This window comes from Pelodiscus sinensis, chromosome 5 (assembly GCF_052426305.1).
Source record: "Pelodiscus sinensis isolate ZL-2025 chromosome 5, ASM5242630v1, whole genome shotgun sequence".
Taxonomy (NCBI): Eukaryota; Metazoa; Chordata; order Testudines; family Trionychidae; genus Pelodiscus; species Pelodiscus sinensis.
Genome location: NC_143056.1, coordinates 29,359,626 through 29,379,711, shown reverse-complemented (window position 1 = coordinate 29,379,711; position 20,086 = coordinate 29,359,626). Strand labels below are relative to the sequence as shown.

General features: G+C 45.4%; 1 protein-coding gene across 4 annotated transcripts in view; it reads right to left on the bottom strand.

Annotated features, from left to right (window-relative positions):
• PRIMA1 (proline rich membrane anchor 1) overlaps nt 1–7,791 on the bottom strand; it is a 73,888-nt gene extending 66,097 nt beyond the window's left edge. The window contains exons 1-2 of one of the 4 annotated variants that reach the window (XM_075926670.2): nt 6,734–7,791; nt 6,340–6,476 (exon numbers count right to left, since the gene is read on the bottom strand). In XM_075926670.2, coding sequence (XP_075782785.2) covers nt 6,340–6,432 — 93 coding nt within the window. In that variant the 5' untranslated portion in view covers nt 6,433–6,476; nt 6,734–7,791. Of the gene's footprint in view, nt 1–6,339; nt 6,636–6,733 lie in introns of those variants that run through there. The other 3 variants (XR_012903318.2, XM_089778370.1, XM_006133671.4) reach the window with 3 other exon arrangements.
• Between the last annotated feature and the right edge of the window lie 12,295 nt (nt 7,792–20,086).

Sequence of the window (20,086 nt, the reverse complement as noted above, 5' to 3'; positions counted from 1 at the left end):
TTTAGCGCTTACTTTAGGTCACTAAAATGACTTGGTAGCTAGTGAAAATGGATGTAAACTAGTCATAGGATGGAATAACACTGGAGGGATTTGGAGCAAACTTTTCTTTTACTGCCTGGAAGAAGCTTTGTATATAAACATATGAGGCTAGTGATAGTATGAGAAGGCTAGATTGACTTATTATTCTAACTTAATATTATCCAAGGCCAAAAGGCTCTGTCTATTTTTAGAACTATCGACTGCCTTTTAAATCCCCAGAGGCTGTCTTACCGTGGACTGGTAATAGCATGTCCCCTGGATCCAGTGAACATTTTTCTCAGTTATTTTGCAGACAAGATTAACCCTATACCAGCTATACTCCAAGAGCGCAGCCTATTTTTGTTTTGGTTTGGGTTTTTTTTTTATGCCTTAGTCCATATCGGCTGTGTTTCCTCACACGGGTTTATTCTCAGAAAATGGTTGAGATCTAAAGGGGTGCACTTAATCACCGTTTTTCCCCCACTCCTTTGCCAGCTTTGTCATACACCAGAGCATCTGGACATTTTCAGTGATCAAGATGAATATCGTAGATTTCATCCTTACTCAAGGGGTTGTGTTAAAGGGAAAGATTTTCAAAAAACTAAAGGTTAGCTGAAAGAAGACTAACGTGGGACAGGAATGAAGGTCCCGTAGAGAGAGAGGATTAGTTAAATATTGTTATAAGGGGATTAACTAGGAGTAATGAGATAGAATTAAGAAAAGGAATATGAAAAATGTTGTCTCATTCTCAGGAAAATCTTTACTACTGATGTCTATTAGTCTTCTGATGAAAGGAATGGGAGGCCATTACTTGAGTCTTTTAAACCTAAATGGAATAAATCTCTAGAAAATGTACTGTAGGGAGCAATCCTGCACTGGCAGAGACTGATAAAACAAATGACCCAATAGATCTTTTCTGTATCTAATGTGTATAATTCAAGGTCAGCTGCCTTTACAGAAGGTGGCAGGAGTGAAAGGGATGTTGAAAAAAATCTAGACCTTTTATGGAAGATTCTACAAATTATTGCCCTCTCAAATTTACTGTTTGTTCGTTTTGTCAAACGTTAACTTAGCCAAAGAAAAACTTCAAAAGCACTTCATAAACGAGGATTAATCCGACAAATATCGCTCTGCCTTCCACTCAGTTTATTGCCCAAAGACTGCCTTTGCAAGGGGACAGTAGGGATCTGTAGGCATCTTTAGTCCAGGATTTGTTCCCTTGTTCTTTGGGCTTTCAGTGACATTTCCTATTGTTTAAAATGGCTGTGAACTGGTTGCATTTGCCCATTCAAAAAAAAAAAAAAAATTATTTGGTTTGAATCTGGTTCTCTCAATACATTCAGTAATTTTTCAGCTCAGCTTCTTGGGTTGCCTGGAGTTAGAGCTAGTAGCAAAGAATTCAGCCTTTTCTCCATTCTCAACTTACCTATGGATGCTTACCTATGGAGAGCTTATTTTTATTAATGGATTCATTGTTTATAATTGTTGGAACACTTTATGTGATTGTATTTTGCATAAAGGGCAGATATTTCTTAATACACACGCAAATAAAAATCAGTTTAAACAATCACGCATGAAAAAAACAAACAAAAAGTTGTATAAACACATTCAAATTGGAAAGCAATTGCTTGTGTAGTCAGTTCTATAAAGTTCATATCTGTGAGTTTGTTTCTTTTTTAAATCAAGGATTTTTTGCAGAAATGAGGACACCAATCCTGCATTGAATAGCACATTAGTGCAAAAGTGTACCTGTGCAGAGCCCCACTGACATCAACGGGGCACCATGGAAGTCACAGCAACCATCTGCATGCTACTTGGACTGGATTCTATGTTTTTAGAATAGAGGATTAAAATGCAGCCCCCCCATTGATGGTCTCTCTGAGGCGTTCTGACCAAATGTCGGACCAAAAAAGTGCTACTAACTGATAGAGAATCAAGAACTCTAACTGTCAATCTAACCCATACAGCCCTGAGTATTGTGTTCTGTTCCCTCTACTGGTTCCGAGTCCACTTAGGGTATGTCTACGCTACAGAGAAGATGGAAGCTGCCGCTGTCGATCTTGCAGGCTTTGAATTAGTGGGTCTAGTGAAGACATGCTAATTCGAACTGAGAGGAGCACTCCGGTCGATGCCAGTAGCCCTCCATCCATGAGGAATAAAGGGAAGTTGAATGGAGGGTGTTCTCCCCTCAACTTCCTGCAGTGTGGACAGCCTCAAAAGTCGAGTTAAGGTACTGCAACTTCAGCTATGCAATTAACATAGCTGAAGTCGTGTATCTTACTTCGACCTTACCCCTTGGTGTAGACATACCCTTAGCGATTAATGAGTGTTACAGCTTTAGCTAAGGGGCATGTGGCTTTTAGCTCATGCAGTAGAAACTCATATACTAAGCTCCAGAGGTCCCAGATTCAATCCCGTTTGACAATGGCCAGGGTTTATTGGTATTACACTTGCATGATATGACAATAACTCTCCATTGTGACTGTTGTCTAACAAATGTTATACCACATTCTGATATTTCCATTGGTGAAAATCCTAAATAACTTCACTGAAGTCACAACAGAAGCATGCTAGGTTTACATCAGTGAAACTAAGATAAGATTCTATCCCAATTCATTTATTATGCCATTTATTATTATTCATTTTAATTATCTGTGTGATGGTGGCCTCAAGCAGAATTGGGGCCCCGTTGTGCTAGGTTGTACACAAATACATAAGACACAATCCCTGTCCTGCCATGCTTCTAAGCTAAGACAAGTCCCAATAATTGAGCAAAGCAAACAATAGGGAAGTGAAGAGAAGAGAGGACAAGTATAGCAGTAATAACTATAGCCAGTGAAGTTCACAACTCAGTGATTCCAAATCATTTAATAGGATTGAGAGGATGGAGAGGGGGTAGGGAAAAGTTTTTTTTTTTTTTTTAAGTTAACATCAACTACTCCTTATCTAACCACTGTTATCTGGCTGATATTTCGTGGAGATCTTGAAACAGGTCTTGGGGAGGGACTAAGAAAAGGTAATACCTTTACAAATTAGTTTAGGAAAAGTGTTTCATGTGTAAGAAGCAGCATGCAAAGAAAAGTGAAGGAAGTTATGGGAAAAGAAGATACAAGAGTAAGTCAGATGGGCATTACTGAAAGAATGGAGAGGTTAAGGGAGCAACAAAGTGAGACAACCGGGGATAAGTAAGAGAGGTATAGCTTTGACGGGCCTTCAGGATGAGGACAAAGAGTTTGAATCTGATGTGATGGAAAAAGGGGAGAGGATGGAGAGATTCAAATTCAAGGGTGATATGGTTAGACACAGAAGCAAGGAGGTTCATCTTAGCAGCTGTGTTGTATATGGCTCTGAGGAGGGCAATATGAAAATCAGGAAGGCCAGAGAAGGAGAGGCTACCGTAATCAACGCAGGACATGGTGAGGGCCTGGAAAAGACTTAGTTATGTGGATTGCATGAAAAGGTTTCATTTGGAAAAAAACCATAGCGGGAAAAGCAGCAGGATTTGGATATGGTCTGGATATGCCAAGCCTACTCTGCTGCAGTTCACTATTTCTGGCAATTCCTGCCACTTCCCTCAGATGTGGGTAACCTAAATGGAACAGTATTGACAACATGCTTATGGAACCCAGGATCTCTGGGCATGCCATACTTTTTCCCCCTAAGAGTGTTTCATCAATTGCCTAAAAAACTGAAAAGTTGCTACAGAATTATTCTAGTTAGTCTGGACAAAGTTTTGAGGCTTGGCTTTGAATTAAACTAAAGATTATGGATCAAATTAATCTCTTGTTAGTAAATGAAATTATATTAAGATTGAATATGTCCCAAAATCTTGGCCTATTTACTTTTAACAACTTGCACATGGGATAATTTTCCCTTTGAGTCTAACCTGTGATGTAAGGGAGTTCATATTGGTAACAGAGCTAGAATCATATATGGATAATGGAAGGATAAGTGTAAGGTTTACTACAAGGAATATGCAGATCTCATGCCTCACTAAGGACACTATTGGCTATTTTCATGCATGACCTGTGCATTATAGACATATATGATACCTATACTTTTATCACTGGGTGTGGGGTAGAGAGGGCAAGGGGGTATGAAGAGCAGATTGATTGACTGAACTCATACCAAACACTAAAAAAAGTTGCAGTTATAGATCAAGAATCAGGTAGTAGAACTTTTAAACCATTGCAGAGGAAGTCTGCCCAACTCTAGTTAGCCATTTCCACACCTATTAAAATTAATATTGATTTTTAAATGAAGTCACCTGAGTGACTTGGTGTTTATATAAATTTTGGTCCCTGCCTGATATTTTGAAGGAGATGTTTCAAAATATGGCTTATTTTGTATCATTGCTTTTTCCTTAAATCTACACTCTTTCAACTCCTGAATCTAGTGTGGGTACCTGAATTCTAGAGCAGAACAGTTGGCAGAACGAATAAATTATTTATTGAAATTGGAGTGCTCACAAATCTTATAAGGAGACACATGATACAACAAATTAAAAGAAAATCTCTGTGTCATCTTTTGGAATTCACTAAATTTAGAACAGGGAGCAAAGGACATCTCTGCTTCATCTTCTCCAAAAATGAAACCACAGTTGCTCCCTTTCTAGCTCATCCATTACTGCTCTGAAGACATAATACAAGTGTAAAATATCAAAAGGATGCATTTTTATTTAGCTTTGCTGGTTTCCTGATTGCCTGAATTGGGAGATCACTACTCATTTTAGTCTGCTATTTTCTTGCAGTCGGTCTGCAGAAAGGTCACTGGTCATTCCACATTACAATCAAGGTCACACCACACCACAGTCAGAGACTTGAGAGTGGACAAAGCTGATTCAGCTTTTATCCAGTGAATTCTCAGTTCAGAGACACTTCAGACACTATGTCAAAACATTACCAGAATGAGGCTTTCAGCACTTCCCCAATGTGTTCCTTGTTTTGTCCATATTGCCACCTACAATAATTACACTCTAAGATGATCTTATTGTCAACATGTTTAAAAAGGTCAGCTACATTTTGTTCAGAAATAAATTGAGTTCCACAGACACAAGACTCACTAGGGTGGCGATCACTTCAACTCCCTAGAAAAGGCTCTATGTTTCTCTGTAATCAGCAGTATTCAGAACTAATTATCTAAGCAAGCAAAAGCCACATACATTGAGGTATTTTTCACTGCTACTTGTGGGGCTATCAGTTTTCAAGACAACAATTTACAAAAGTTAAAAATCAGAACAATTCTCTGTGTGTACATAATCTATTTTATACACACAGAAACCCTGACCCCATGGAAATTAATGTGAATTGTTCTTATTGACTTCACTAGGGCCAGGATTTCACCAATGAGAATACATTCACATATGCATTTCAGTTCTCTCTATGTATAGAATATTGATATGTATTATTAATATGTATTATTAAGAGAGTTCCTTTGCAAACAGAGATGGGTATAAGGTCTGTCCCTGGAGAAGTTTACAAATCACAGTAAGTAAGAATTACAATATTATTGTTTGCAGTGTTGTAGACATGTTATTCCCAATATACTAGAGAGACAAGGTGGGTGAGGTAATACCTTTTATTGGATGAAGCTCTGTTGGTGAAGTTACCTGAAGAAGAGTTCTGGGTAAACTCAAAAGCTTGTCTTTCTCTCACCAACAGAAGCTGGTACCTCACCCACTTGGTCTCTCTAGGAATGTTATTTAGCATTTGTATACATCTCCATAGACATACATGTACTCGCTGTGCAAGTTGATCAGAACAGTTTGAGAAAAGCCACTGAAGTTCTCCCTAGCACAGTCAAATATTCAAATGTATATGAAAATAAGGAGACAATTTAAAAGTGGGTCCTTCTGAGATGCCAAAAATATGAAAAGGCCATTCTAAACCACACACTTTTGCGTCGAACCCAAGCGATTAGAAGTTGTTCTAAACGCACCATTTTAATCTGTAAATGAAAGCCATCTTCAGCGGGGACGACTGACAGTCTTTAAAGGCATCAAGGGTGCAGCATTCAGAGATCGAAACGACACTGCATTTTACAGGACAAGTCTCTTTCTGGACCGCTGCGCGACAGTGAGCTCCACTTTCATCCCTGTAGCTGGACAGGGATATGCCTCTGTCTCTAAACGCAGGAGACGGAGCTAGCGAACCCCGCCAGGAGAGCCCGGGGCCAGCAGCGATTTTTTTCCAGCTCAGGGGAATCCTCTCCCTTCTCCCACTCCTGGCCAGGGCCACAGCGCATCAGTGAACAGCGCCAGGTGGGCACTTGTGCTGCCTGCACCCTCCCACCCAACTTGGGAGCTGGGGCGGGGGGTGTTACCTGGACAAAGCCCCAGAGCGGGTGGAGGGCACAGTGCAGCAGCAGGGAAGGCCAGCAGCAGCGGAGCAGCAGCAGCAGCTCTCGGATCGGCATCACGCCTCCGGGCGCGGGGGCTCCCGGGCTCCCGACCTGTGGAACTGAACCGGGAGAGCGCACAGGGCAGGCGTTTGATCGCACCCCCATCCCCGGAGCGCGGCGCCTCCCGCCCCCAGAGCTTCCCAACTTCACGTCTAACCGGGGAAGCCTCGGTCCTGGCTTCCCGGCAGCAGGACGTGCCCCGAGCCCCCCCGCTCCCCGCCGGGAGTGCCGGCGCCCCCTCCCGCCCCTAGAGCTGCTCTCAGCGTGCCCTGCCCTGCGGGGCAAGCACCCGGCTCGCTGCTGTCCCCCGTCTTACCCTGGGGCCGCGGGGCTGGGCGCTGGGGCTCCGCGGAGGGCGCGCGTTGCTGGCTCTCCCTTTACGTGCCGGGCCGCTGCGCGGGGTGCAAGTGGAAAAGTTTGCAGCAGGAGCCGTAGCAGCTGGTGCAGCACCGGGGTGCCCCCTGGCCTTGCCTCCGCTGCCCGCTGAGCCGGAGCCCGGCGCCCGGCAGCCTCTCATGGGGGGTGGGCAGGAGGCAGGGGAGCGGCGCTTGCCCACCAGGGAAAGAAAAGGCCCAGCCAGTCCCGCGTGGCTCAGAAGCGGCAGGGAATGAACGTCCCGTCCCCGCCAATGAACGTGAGGTCCAGCCCGCAGGATGCCCCTTGCTCTCAGTGGCTGGAGGTCGGACGCGAAGCCCAAGGGGGTGTCCCAAGTCTCGGAGCAACCTCTCCCCGTCCGCTCTCCTCTGTCGCCACAAAGCCGCCAAGAAAAGTGCCAAACAAGGTGCCCAGGAGCCTGAGCGGAACCAGCTGGGAAATCCGCTCCCCGGCCCCCTCCTCTCCACGAGCGAAGCGATCAGCTGCTCCCGCCGCGCCGAGCTCCCTTCCTGCGAGTGGCAGGGTGGCCGCGCAGTCCCTCGCCAGTTCCTTTGGGTACCAGCTGCTCAGCAGAGCCCCCACGAACAGCAGGCGAGAGAGAGCGAGGTCGGCTGTGCAGAGCCCCAGGGAGGAGGAGGACAACAGGGTTGGAGAGGAGCTGCACATGCAAGGGGGGGGGGGGGATATGTGAGCAAAGCCAGAGGCTCCTGGCTCGCCCGTGAATTTAATCTCTCCCCTGCCTGCTGCTGCTGCTGCAGTGATTTTTCATTCCCATCTAGCGAGCCTATTGTGTATTTGGCACTTGCCTTCGTGCTTTTTCTTCCCTCCTAGGCTCAGCTGATGACACTCCACCGGGGATTTCTTCTTGGGCGGCCCGGGGGTTTTCTCCCACACTCAATAAAAGATCATTACAGGTTGGAAACTGACAAGCTTCCCTCTCGCGGCAGCCCCCATTGCTGCTGGGAGGCCAGTGTGACTTTACAAACAGCTTCCTCCCCCTCCATGGGCACCTCAGGGAATTAGGTGAATCACAGGGACACTTTCAGGTTTCCATGTTTTACTCATTTCTATGTTTCCATGTTTTACTCATTTCTACAAGTGGCTACTACAGAACACACAATTATAGAAAGCACAGTTAGTATTAATGTTTCTTCAGCACCTACTATCTGAGGATCCCAAAGCACTTTACAGTATTAGTATATTTAGCCCCAGCAGGGTTGGGAAAGTGCCATCATGCCCTATGGGACTAGAAAGATTAATGGCCTGATTTTCAAAGCTGCTAAGCACCTGCTGCGCCTATTGCAATCAGAGGGAGCTCCTGAATGCTCAGCACATCGATAAATCAGTCCCTAAGTGACATGTTGAAGGTCACACAGTGAGTGTGTGGCACCCGTGGTTGTAGAACCCATGTTTCCTGATCCCAGGGCTGGGCCTTCTTATCAGACCTTAAAGAGCATTAATAACATCCACATTGCAACAAAGACAACTAAGAGGGATACAAAAAGTCATTCAAACCTTAAACATCATCAGCGGGCCTCAATGCCTGCCCTACCAGTCATGCGACTTGGAGCCCTGTAGGTTTGATGGGCCGCAATGGGTAGCAAATCTCATTCAGATGCCTTCTTCTGAGAAGCAAAATTTCTCTCAACCTGGTGTGTGGGATTATCCTGTCATGTGAGTGAATTATTTGCTGTATGGGGTTTTTTTTTTTGGTGTTTCGTGAGATGTAATAATGAAAGACGCTTTGAGACATTCGTTTCTATTGTGTTTCTATGTGATAATGAAGCACATTGGAACATTTAAGAGCGCTTGCAGGGAAGTGAATAAAGAATCCTTTATTGTAAGGGTGGCACAGTCTTGCCTCTTTACAAAGAAGAAATAGAGTGGAAGGATAAGAAAGGAAAATGGGTTTAGTTTTTTAGTGAGCCTGTTAATGAGCAAAGCTGCAGGAGGGCCTGTGAATGGTGGCTGTTTCTGTGAGTTAGATTTATCATATGTCAACACACTAATAAATATTGTTGCTGTGTTGATAGCTTGAGTCAATTTTTAATGTTACACTCTGTTTCTAATTATGAGAGATGGGCCTAAATCAAAATGTCTCATCTGAACACATTGTGGGGGTGTTTGAAATCCAAATTTGTATCCAGATCAAAATTTTTCAAATGGGCTCTCTTTATGATGGTCCAAAGCAAAATCCTAGATCTGAACATCTTAAATATTGCAGTGCTTGGGTTCCAGATGTGAAGTCACAAGGAGTGTGGGAATGTTAGATTATTTTTTCTCTAAGTTTCTGGCACACACTCGGTCTAGTTATACAAAATTACCATTTTATGAATATACATTGTGAAGCAAGAATAAAAATGTCAACATTGCTGCAAATAATGAGCTAGAATTCTTCTTCTACCCCACTATTACGTTAATGTAACTCTATTAATTCAGCAAACTTACTCCTGATTTACACAAGTGTAGGTGTGAAGGAGATCAAACTTAGCAATGTCTTGTAAATGTACACAATGCATGTTAACTTAATGGACTTCAGGATGCATTTGTCCTAATAGAATTACGTATTTATGTGTAAATTTGTGTGTGAGAGAAAGGGGGGATGGGTGGCATAGTTGATGACCTTGGATATAGTCAGTAATTGTATAATAAATACATCTTCTATAATGATGCTGAAAAAGATGCATTCCTTTTCCATAGGCCTACTGTGTAACATACAGTGCTTAATATATTGTCCTTGTTCAATTATAGTTTTGCCGAGCTGAAGTCGAAAGAGCCTGCAAGCTTTTCAGGCTTTCTGGTGATTTCCTGAAGGTATTTCAGCACTTGATCACAGTACAGAACATAATAAATTGCACCATCTGTATACATAGTTCTTGGTTCCTGACAGAATGAGAGATAAGGCTTAAGGCACTGTAAGCCAAAAAATACAATACAGATTTCTTTTCTTTCTATGTTTACAGTGACTTAATGTCAAAAGAACTGTGGAAATTCCTGCCATTAGCAATTGTCCAAGACACACCCAGGAACTAAGAGCACAGAGGACCAAGCTCTACTTCCAGTTTCTTGGGTGCAACTGCAGTTTGTGATGCTGCCTGGGTATAACTTAAGTGCTGACTTTGGCCTGTCTGGTTGGCACCTTTTCTGCTTTGGAATGGTAACTGACATCTACATTAATGGAACCACTAGATTACAAGCATTTTAAATCAAATGTCAAACTGTGGGCCAAACCTTGCAGTCTATACGCAGGTAAATCTCCCATTAAAATGAACTGAATTAAAATGAAGAATAGGTCCCTAGAATTTTGCCCCTTGATAAAGGTAGTTAAGACCAAAGCAGACTGTGAAGAACTTCAAAAATATCTCACAAAACTAAGAGATTGGGCAACAAAATGGCAAATGAAATTTAATGTGGATAAGTGTAAATGTGGATAAGTGTAAAGTAATGCACATTGGAAAAAATAACCCCAACTATACGTATACTGTAATATGATGGGGCTAATTTGGCTATGACAAATCAGGAAAGAGATCTTGGAGTTATCGTGGATAGTTCTCTGAAGACGTCCATGCAGTGTGCAGCGTCAGTCAAAAAAGCAAACAGGATGTTAGGAATCATTTAAAAAGGGATAGAGAATAAGACAGAGAATATCCTATTGCCCTTATATAAATCCACAGTACGCCCACATCTTGAATACTGCATACAGATGTGGTCTCCTCATCTCAAAAAAGTTATATTGGCATTAGAAAAGGTTCAGAGAAGGGCAATTAAAATGATTAGGGGTTTGGAATAGGTCCCATATGAGGAGAGATTAAAGAGACTGGGACTTTTTGGCTTGGAAAAGAGGAGACTAAGGGGGGAATATGATAGAGGTTTATAAAATCATGAGTGGTGTGGAGAAAGTGAATAAGGAAAAGTTATTTACTTGTTCCCATAATACAAGAACTAGGGGCCACCAAATGAAATTAATGGGCAGCAGGTTTAAAACAAATAAAAGGAAGTTCTTCTTCACACAGTGCACAGTCAACCTGTGGAACTTCTTGCCTGAGAAGGTTGTGAAGGCCAGGACTATAACAGGGTTTGAAAGAAAATTAGATAAATTCATGGAGGTAAGTCCATTAATGGCTAGTAGCCAGCAAGGGTAAGGAATGGTGTCCCTAGCCTCTGTTTGTCAGAGGGTGGAGATAGATGGCAGGAGAGAGATCACTTGATCATTACCTGTTCGATTCACTCCCTCCAGGACACCTGGCATTGGCCACTGTCAGCAGACAGAGTACTGGGCTAGATGGACCTTTGGTCTGTCCCAGTATGGCCATTGTTATGTTCTTATGTTAAGTTCTAAAGATAAATGATACGATTCAGTCATTAAATATTTATAGTCTCTGATTTAGTGAACTTAAGAAAATGTTTAACTTTAACTGTGTAAAGTTAAGCACATGCTTAAGTGCTTTTCTGAATTGTGACTTCAGCGAAGGACAAAAATACATGCTTAAAGTTAAGTTAAATTAATGTTAAGAATGTTCTTAAACCCTTTTGCTCAAAGTTAAGCATATGTTTAAGTGTTTTCCTGAATGAGAGCCGAAATCAAGAAGGCTCATACGATTTTCTGTGGTAGGATGATATATGTACACTGAAAGACAGGCGTGGTCTAGTTGTTTGATCTAGGACCAGTAACCAAAGATTCTTAAATTGTATTCTCCATGGGTATGTCTACACTACAAAGTTAACGGACGTTAGTTCGAATTAACTTTGATAGGCGCTACACTAGCGTTCCGCTAGTTCAAACTTAATTCGAACTAGCGGAGTGCTTAGTTCGAACTAGGTAAACCTCATTCTACGAGGACTAAGCCTAGTTCGAACTTACTAGTTCGAATTAAGGGTTGTGTAGCCCCTTAATTCGAACTAGTGGGAGGCTAGCCCTCCCCAGCTTTCCCTGGTGGCCACTCTGGCCAACACCAGGAAACTCTATTGCCCCCCTCCCAGCCCTGGACCCCTTAAAGGGGCACGGGCTGGCTACGATGCCCGTGCCAGGTGCAAGCCTGCCAGCACCCAGCAAGTAGACCCTGCACCTGGCACGGCTCGAGCCAGCCACCCGATGCCCCCCAGCCCTCCCCCTCCTCCCGGGACCAGGCTGGCGGCTTCCGGGATCTTGCCCGGGACCGCAAGAGGCGGGCACCCGCCTGGTCTAGTGCGGACATCGTGGACCTTGTCCATGACCTCCGCACTAGGCACAGGAAAGTGGCCATCTTGGGCAGGAGAGCTGCCAGCCTGGCCACCCAGGAGCAGGTGTGCATGAAAATCAAGGTGGTCCACTGAGACCCCCGACACTGAGCCCTGAGGTTACAATGGCCGTACTGGGTCAGACCAAAGGTCCATCTAGCCCAGTAGCCTGTCTGCCGACAGCAGCCAACCCTAGGGACCCTGGAGGGGATGGACCGAAGACAGTGACCAAGCCATTTGTCTCGTGCCATCCCTCTCCAGCCTTCCACAAACTTTGGGCAGGGACACTACTCCTACCCCCTGGCTAATACCACTCCATGGACCCAACCTCCATGACTTGATCTCACTTCCCTTTAAACTCTGTTCTAAGTTCTAGCCTTCACAGCCTCCTGCAGCAAGGAGTTCCACAGGTTGACTCTTTGCTTTGTGAAGAACAACTTTCTCTTACTAGTTTGAAGCTTGCTACCCATTCCTTTCCTTTGGTGTCCTCTAGTCCTTCTATTATGGGAACTAATGAAGAACTTTTCTTGATGCACCCTCTCCACCCCACTCATGCTTTTATAGACCTCTATCCTATCCCCCCTCAGTCTCCTCTTTTCTAAACTGAAAAGTCCCAGTCTCTTTAGCCTCTCTTCATATGGGACCTGTTCCAAACCCCTGATCATTTTAGTTGCCCTCCCCTCTCCCAGGCTCTCTCTTCCCCTCTCCCACCTCCTTTTCCCAGTCTCCCCCAGTTTTCTTCAATAAAGACAGATTCTATTTTTGACCACACGTTTTCTTTATTTTGTACATCAGGAAGGGGGGCTAGGGAAGGGTAAGTGGAAGGAGGTGAGGGAGGAATGGGGTACAAGCCCCCGATGGGGAGGACTGGGCTGGCTCTGCAGGCTTCTGGGGGTGGAAGCTCTCCTGCAGCCCCCCAATTGCCCCCTCTCCCCAGATGGCAGCCTGAGGCAAGTGCAGCCGGGCTGATGGCCGAGTGCTGTGATGTGCCCAGTGTGGGCACTCAGGGCACTCCAAGACAGGACTGCTTTGCAAGCGGGGCACCCCGAGAACTGTCTGTCCGGGGTGGGGGTCAGGTCCCTTTAAGCACAGCCCTTGGCTAGCCTGAGGCAGCAGCTCCACACTCTAAGTCCTAATCTGATGCGCTGCCGGCACTGCTTCCAGCCATCCTTAACCTCAGTTCAGAGTCCACTCAGTGTGGACATGCTAGTTTGAATTAGCAAAACGCTAATTCGAACTAGTTTTTTAGTCTGGATCCGTTAGTTCGAATTAGCTTAGTTCGAATTAACTAATTCGAACTAAGTTAGTTCGAATTAGCGCTGTAGTGTAGACATACCCCATTTTAACAATGACATTCTCTGTGGCCTTGCTCAAATAACTTAAACTCCCTTTCTTAGTTTACTCTTCTGTTAAATGGCGGTGTGAATACCCAGCCACCTGGGAGCAGTATTAATGAATCCTGTCCTGCATGATGTGCCTGGTATCATGCAACTGTGGGCCTTCATCTGCAAACATCTGGAAGATAATAAGGTAACAGATAATAGCCAGCATGAATTTGTAAAGAACAAATCATGTCATACCAATCTGATAGCTTTCTTTGATAGGATATCAAGCTTTGTGGATAAGGGAGAAGCAATGGATGTGGTATACCTAGACTTTAGTAAAGCATTTGATAAGGTCTTGCATGACTTTCTTATCAACAAAATAGGGAAATACAAGCTAGATGAGGCTACTATAAGATGGATGCATAACTGGCTGGATTACCATTCTCAGAGAGTAGTTATTAATGGTTCACAATCATGCTGGAAGGGCATAACAAGTGGTGTTCCCCAGGGATCTGTTTTAGGATTGGTTCTATTCAAAGTCTTCATCAACAATTTAGATGATGGCATAGAGAGTACGCTTATTAAGTTTTCAGATGATACTAAGCTGGGAGCGGTTGCAAGTGCTATGGAGGATAGGGTCATAAGTCAAAATGATCTGGACAAACTAGAGAAATGGTCTGAGGTAAATAGAATGAGTTTAATAAGGACAAATGCAAAGTACTCCATTTAGAAAGGAACAATCAGTTTCACACATACAGAATGAGAAGTGATTATCCAGGAAGGAATACTCCAGGAAGGAGTACTGCAAAAAGGAATCTAGGGGTCATAATGGACTACAAGCTAAATATGAGTCAATAGTGCGACACTGTTGCAGAAAAAGGGATGCGTTAACAGGAGTGTTGTGAGCAAGACAGGAGAAGGCACTGATTAGGCCTCAGTTGGACTATTCTGTCCCGTTCTGGGCACCACATTTCAAGAAAGATGTGGAAAAATTGGAGACAGTCCCGAGAAGAGCAACGAGAATGATTAAAATTCTAGAAAACATGAGCCATGAGGGAAGACTGAAAGAATTGGGCTCCTTTAGTTTAGAAAAGACAGAGAGGGGCCATGATAGTAGTTTCAAGTATCTAAAAAGATGTTAAAAGGAGAAAGGAGAAAAATTGTTCTCCTTGGCTTCTGACGATAGGACAAGAAGCAATGGGCTTAAATTGCAGCAAGGACGGTTGAGGTTGGAAATTAGGAAAAACTTCCTAACTGTCAGGGTGGTTAAACACTGGAATAAATTGCCTAAGGGAGGTTGTGGAATCTCCATCACTGGAGATATTTAAGAGCAGGTTGGATAGACACCTGTCAGAGATGATCTAGACAGTGCTTGGTCCTGCTGCGGGGGCGGGGGACTGGACTTGATGATCTCTCGAAGTCCCTTCCAGGTCTAGTATTCTATGAGTCTATGATTCTGACTCTATAAGTTGACAGAGTCCCAGAGTCTGGCTTGCTGTTGGCAATGTGAGGCCAAACAATGCCATGGAAGTGTGGTTTGAATTCTAAAAATGATTTGTTTGAAAAAAGTTTAATCTCTTTCCGGAAAATGCTGTTGTCCCTGTATTATTCAAATAATCTAGCAAAAGCAGCACACAAATTCAGAACAATTTATTTTGCTCTTGTGTTACACCCAAGTAAGTTGGCAACAACTTCAGGTAAATTGACAGTTACTCAAGATTTACATCAGAGCAACAAAATCAGTAAGGGTATGTCTACACTACCCTCCTATTTCCATGAGGAGTAACGGTAGTTCGAACTAGGAAGCCTAGTTCGAAGTACCTAGTTCGTGCCGCGTGTAGCCGCGTGGCACGGGGTTCGAACGAGCGGGGATTTAAAAATGGCAGCGCCCCGCTTATGCAAATGAAGCCCGGGAAATTCAAATCCCGGGATTCATTTGCAATTGCGGTATGCCTACATTACCCTCCTATTTCGAACTAGCGGGGTAGTGTAGACATACCCTTAGAGAAAAATGTGACTCCTGAATGTCTATTCTGTGGGATATTTATTTTTGTTTTTGGTTGTATTAACATTGATTAGATTAGTTTATCTTGTTTTTTTAACCATATAGTGATCAACAACATAGGCATGGTAACATTCAGTTTTTCTAACTATTCAGGGAACATTACAATAACTGGTGAGTGCTAACAGGGAGCTTAGAGAGGGAGTTCTCCAGGTAGAGGAGAATCAGATACAAGACTCTTTAGGGAAGTGTGTGTTGTGTTTGGGGCTTTCTTGCTGTGTGGTGAGCTTGTGTTTGTGAGTGAGGGTTGGTGTGTGTTCTTTTTTTGTTTTTTTGTTTTTGTTTGTTTGTTTATTTCCCCCTGTGTTTGAGAGTGAGGCTTTTTTTTAAACCACTTCCCCTTTGCCCTCCCCCTCCCCTTGTTGGAGTTTGTGCTGTGATTGGCTATGATTGGTAGGGGCTGTGATTGGCTGTGATTGGCAGGTGGAAATTGTTGGCTTCTAATTAAAGTTCGAATTCTAGAAGCCTCTGCTGATTGGCTGAGCCTTGGTAGGGGGAGGGGCTTTCAGGCACTCCAGGGCTTTATAAGGCAGTGGGCAAGCGACCAAGGAGCTTGCCAACAGGTGAGTGCTAACAGGGAGTTTAGAGAGGGAGTTTGGAAGGGGAGAGGGAAGGGCGGGAGGTTCTCTTGCCTTTCTTTTAAATCCCTTCTTCAGGACAGCAGTGATGGATGGTGATGGGTCTGCTGCTGTTACCTGCACAACGTGTGCCATGTTTGTCTTCCTCCCGGAAGAAAGAACAGATTTCATCTGCATGAAATGCAAGCTGGTCGACATCTTGGAAGAAAAAATTAGAGGACTGGAGGCCCAAGTGTCGACCCTACGCTCGATCAGAGAGGATGAAGACTTCCTCGATAGAAGGCAGCATTTAATCCTTCAAGCACGGATGGCAGAGGAACCAGAGAGGCAGTATGTGACCAAGAAGAGAACTGGCAGCATGAAACTTCTAGAAGGGGAAAAAGGCCAACATGGGAATCCCCCAATGCTATAGAGGTAAGTAATCACTTTCAAGCTCTCTCCACAAGCTCTGCAGAGGTGAATTCTTTGGAAGGGACCTCACAAGGAAGAAACCAGAAGCGAACACCATCTACTGGAAGGCATGGGATGCGTAGTCCTGGGGATGGGGGTTCCACGGCCACCACCCCCAAAAGAAAATGATGGGTGGTGGTGGTCGGGGACTCCCTCCTAAGAGGGACTGAACCATCCCTCTGCCGTCCGGACCTGGAATCTCGAGAGGTGTGCTGCTTACAGGGAGCTCGCATTCAGGATGTGACTGAGAGGCTTACCAAGTTGATCAAACCTTTGGATCGCTACCCCTTCCGGCTTCTCCATGTAGGAACTAATGATACGGCCAAGAATGACCTTGAGCGGGTTACTGCGGATTATGTAGCGCTGGGAAGAAGGATCCAAGAATTTGGAGCGCAAGTGGTGTTCTCGTCCATCCTCCCTGTTGAAGGGAAAGGACTGGGCAGGGATCGTCGAATTGAGGACGTAAATGCATGGTTGCGCAGGTGGTATCGCAGAGAGGGCTTTGGTTTCTTCGACCATGGGACTCTGTTCCGGGCACAAGGATTGTTAGGAAGAGATGGAATCCACATAACAAAGAGAGGAAGGAGCATATTTGCGGGAAGGCTTGCAAACCTAGTGAGGAGGGCTTTAAACTAGGTTCGTCCAGGGACGGTGACCAAAACCCTGAGGGGAGAGGGAAAGTCGGATACCGGGAAGAAATGCAGAGAGGAAGGAGCAAGAAAGGAGGACCCCTGTCTCGAATGGAGAAGATAGGGCAATCAACTGGTTACCTGAAGTGTTTGTACACTAATGCGAGAAGCCTGGGCAACAAACAGGAAGAACTGGAGGCCCTGGTCCAGTCCAAGAAATATGACTTAATTGGGATAACAGAGACTTGGTGGGATGACTCGCATGACTGGAGCGCTGTCATGGAAGGGTATAGACTGTTCAGGAAGAACAGGCAGGGGAGAAGAGGAGGAGGAGTTGCGCTATATGTAAGAGAGCACTACGATTGCTCTGAACTCCAGTATAAAGAGGGAGAAAAACCTGTTGAGAGTCTATGGGTTATGTTTAAAGGAGCAAACAACAGCAGTGATGTTGTGGTTGGTGTCTGCTACAGGCCACCGAATCAGGTAGATGAGGTAGATGAGGTTTTCTTTGGACAATTCAGCGAAGCTGCCAGATCACAGGCCCTGGTTCTTGTGGGAGACTTTAATCACCCTGACATCTGTTGGGAAACCAATACGGCAGTACACAGGCAATCCTGGAAGTTTTTGGAGAATGTTGGGGATAACTTCTTGACACAAGTGCTGAAGGATCCGACCAGGGGCCGTGCGCAGCTTGACCTTCTGCTCACAAACAGGGAGGAACTAATAGGGGAAGTAGAGGTGGGTGACAATCTGGGAAGCAGTGATCATGAGATGGTAGATTTCAGGATCCTGACCAAAGGAAGAAAAGAGAGTAGTAAAATATATACTTTGGACTTCAGGAAAGCAGATTTTGACTCCCTCAGGGTATGTCTACACTACAACGTTAATTCGAACTAACTTAGTTCGAATTAGTTAATTCGAACTAAGCTAATTCGAACTAACGGATCCAGACTAAAAAACTAGTTCGAATTAGCGTTTTGCTAATTCGAACTAGCATGTCCACATTAAGTGGACCCTGAACCAGGCTTAAGGATGGCCGGAAGCAGTGCCGGCAGGGCATCAGAGGAGGACTTAAGAGCGTGGAGATGCTGTCTCAGGATAGCCGAGGGCTGCGCTTAAAGGGACCCGACCCCCACCCCGGACAGACAGTTCTCGGGGTGCCCCGCTTGCAAAGCAGTCCTGGCTTGGATTGCCCGGAGTACCCACACTGGGCACATTACAGCACTCGGCCATCAGACCGGCTGCACTTGCTGCAGGCTGCCATCTGGGGAGAGGGGGCAATTGGGGGGCTGCAGGAGAGCTTCCACCCCAAAAGCCCACAGAGCAAGCCCAGTCCTCCCCATCAGGGGCGCATACCCCATTCCTCCCTCACCTCCTTCCACTTACCCTTCCCTAGCCCCTCTTCTTGATGTACAAAATAAAGGACAATTGTGTTCAAAAATTGAATCTGTCTTTATTGAACAAAACTGGGGGAGACTGGGAAAAGGAGGTGGGAGAGGGGAAGAGAGAGGCTGGGAGAGGGGAGGGCAACTAAAATGATCAGGGGTTGGGAACAGGTCCCATATGAAGAGAGGCTAAAGAGACTGGGACTTTTCAGTTTAGAAAAGAGGAGACAGAGGGGGGACAGGATAGAGGTCTCTAAAAGCAGGAGTTGGGTGGAGAGGGTGCATCAAGAAAAGTTCTTCATTAGTTCCCATAAAGAAGGACTAGAGGACACCAAAGGAAAGGAATGGGTAGCAGGCTTCAAACTAGTAACAGAAAGTTGTTCTTCACAAAGCAAAGAGTCAACCTGTGGAACTCCTTGCTGCAGGAGGCTGTGAAGGCTAGAACTAGAACAGAGTTTAAAGGGAAGTGAGATCAAGTCATGGAGGTTGGGTCCATGGAGTGGTATTAGCCAGGGGGTAGGAGTGGTGTCCCTGCCCAAAGTTTGTGGAAGGCTGGAGAGGGATGGCACGAGACAAATGGCTTGGTCACTGTCTTCGGTCCATCCCCTCCAGGGTCCCTAGGGTTGACCGCTGTCAGAAGACAGGCTACTGGGCTAGATGGACCTTTGGTCTGACCCAGTACGGCCATTGTACGCTCAGGGTCGGGGGTATCAGTGGACCCCCTTGATTTTCATGCACACCTGCTCCTGGGTGGCCAGGCTGGCAGCTCTCCTGCCCTAGATGGCCACTTTCCTTTGCCTAGTGCGGAGGTCGTGGACGAGGTCCACAATGTCCGCACTAGCCCAGACGGGTGCCCGCCTCTTGCGGTCCCGGGCAAGCTCCCGGGAGCCGCCAGACTGGTCCCGGGAAGAGGGGGAGGGCTGGGGGGCATCGGGTGGCTGGCTCGAACCCTGCCAGGTGCAGGGTCTGCTGGCTGGGTGCTGGCAGGCTTGCACCTGGCACGGGCACCGTAGCCAGCCCGTGCCCCTTTAAGGGGTCCAGGGCCGGGAGGGGGGCAGTAGAGTTTCCCTGGTGTTGGCCAGAATGGCCACCAGGGAAACCTGGGGAGGGCTGGCCTCCCACTAGTTTGAATTAAGGGTCTACACAGCCCTTAATTCGAACTAGTAAATTCGAACTAGGCTTAATCCTCGTGGAATGAGGATTACCTAGTTCGAACTAAGCCCTCCGTTAGTTCGAATTAAATTCGAACTAACAGAGCGCTAGTGTAGAGCCTATCAAAGTTAATTCGAACTAACGTCTGTTAGTTCGAACTAACTTTGTAGTGTAGACAAAGCCTCCGAGATCTGATGGGCAGAATCCCATGGAATGCTAACATGAAGGGGAAAGGAGCCAAGGACAGCTGGCAGTATTTTACAGAAGCCTTATTGAAGGCACAGAAAGAAACCATCCCAACGCATAGCAAGAGAGGCAAACATGGGAGACCGGATTGGCTTACAGGGGAAATCCTTGGTGAATTTAAGCACAAAAAGGAAGCTTACAAAAAGTGGAAACTTGGACAAATAACCAGGGAGGAGTTTAAATGTATATCTCGAGAATGCCGGGGGGTTATCAGGAAGGCGAAAGCGCAAATGGAATTGTGACTGGCTAA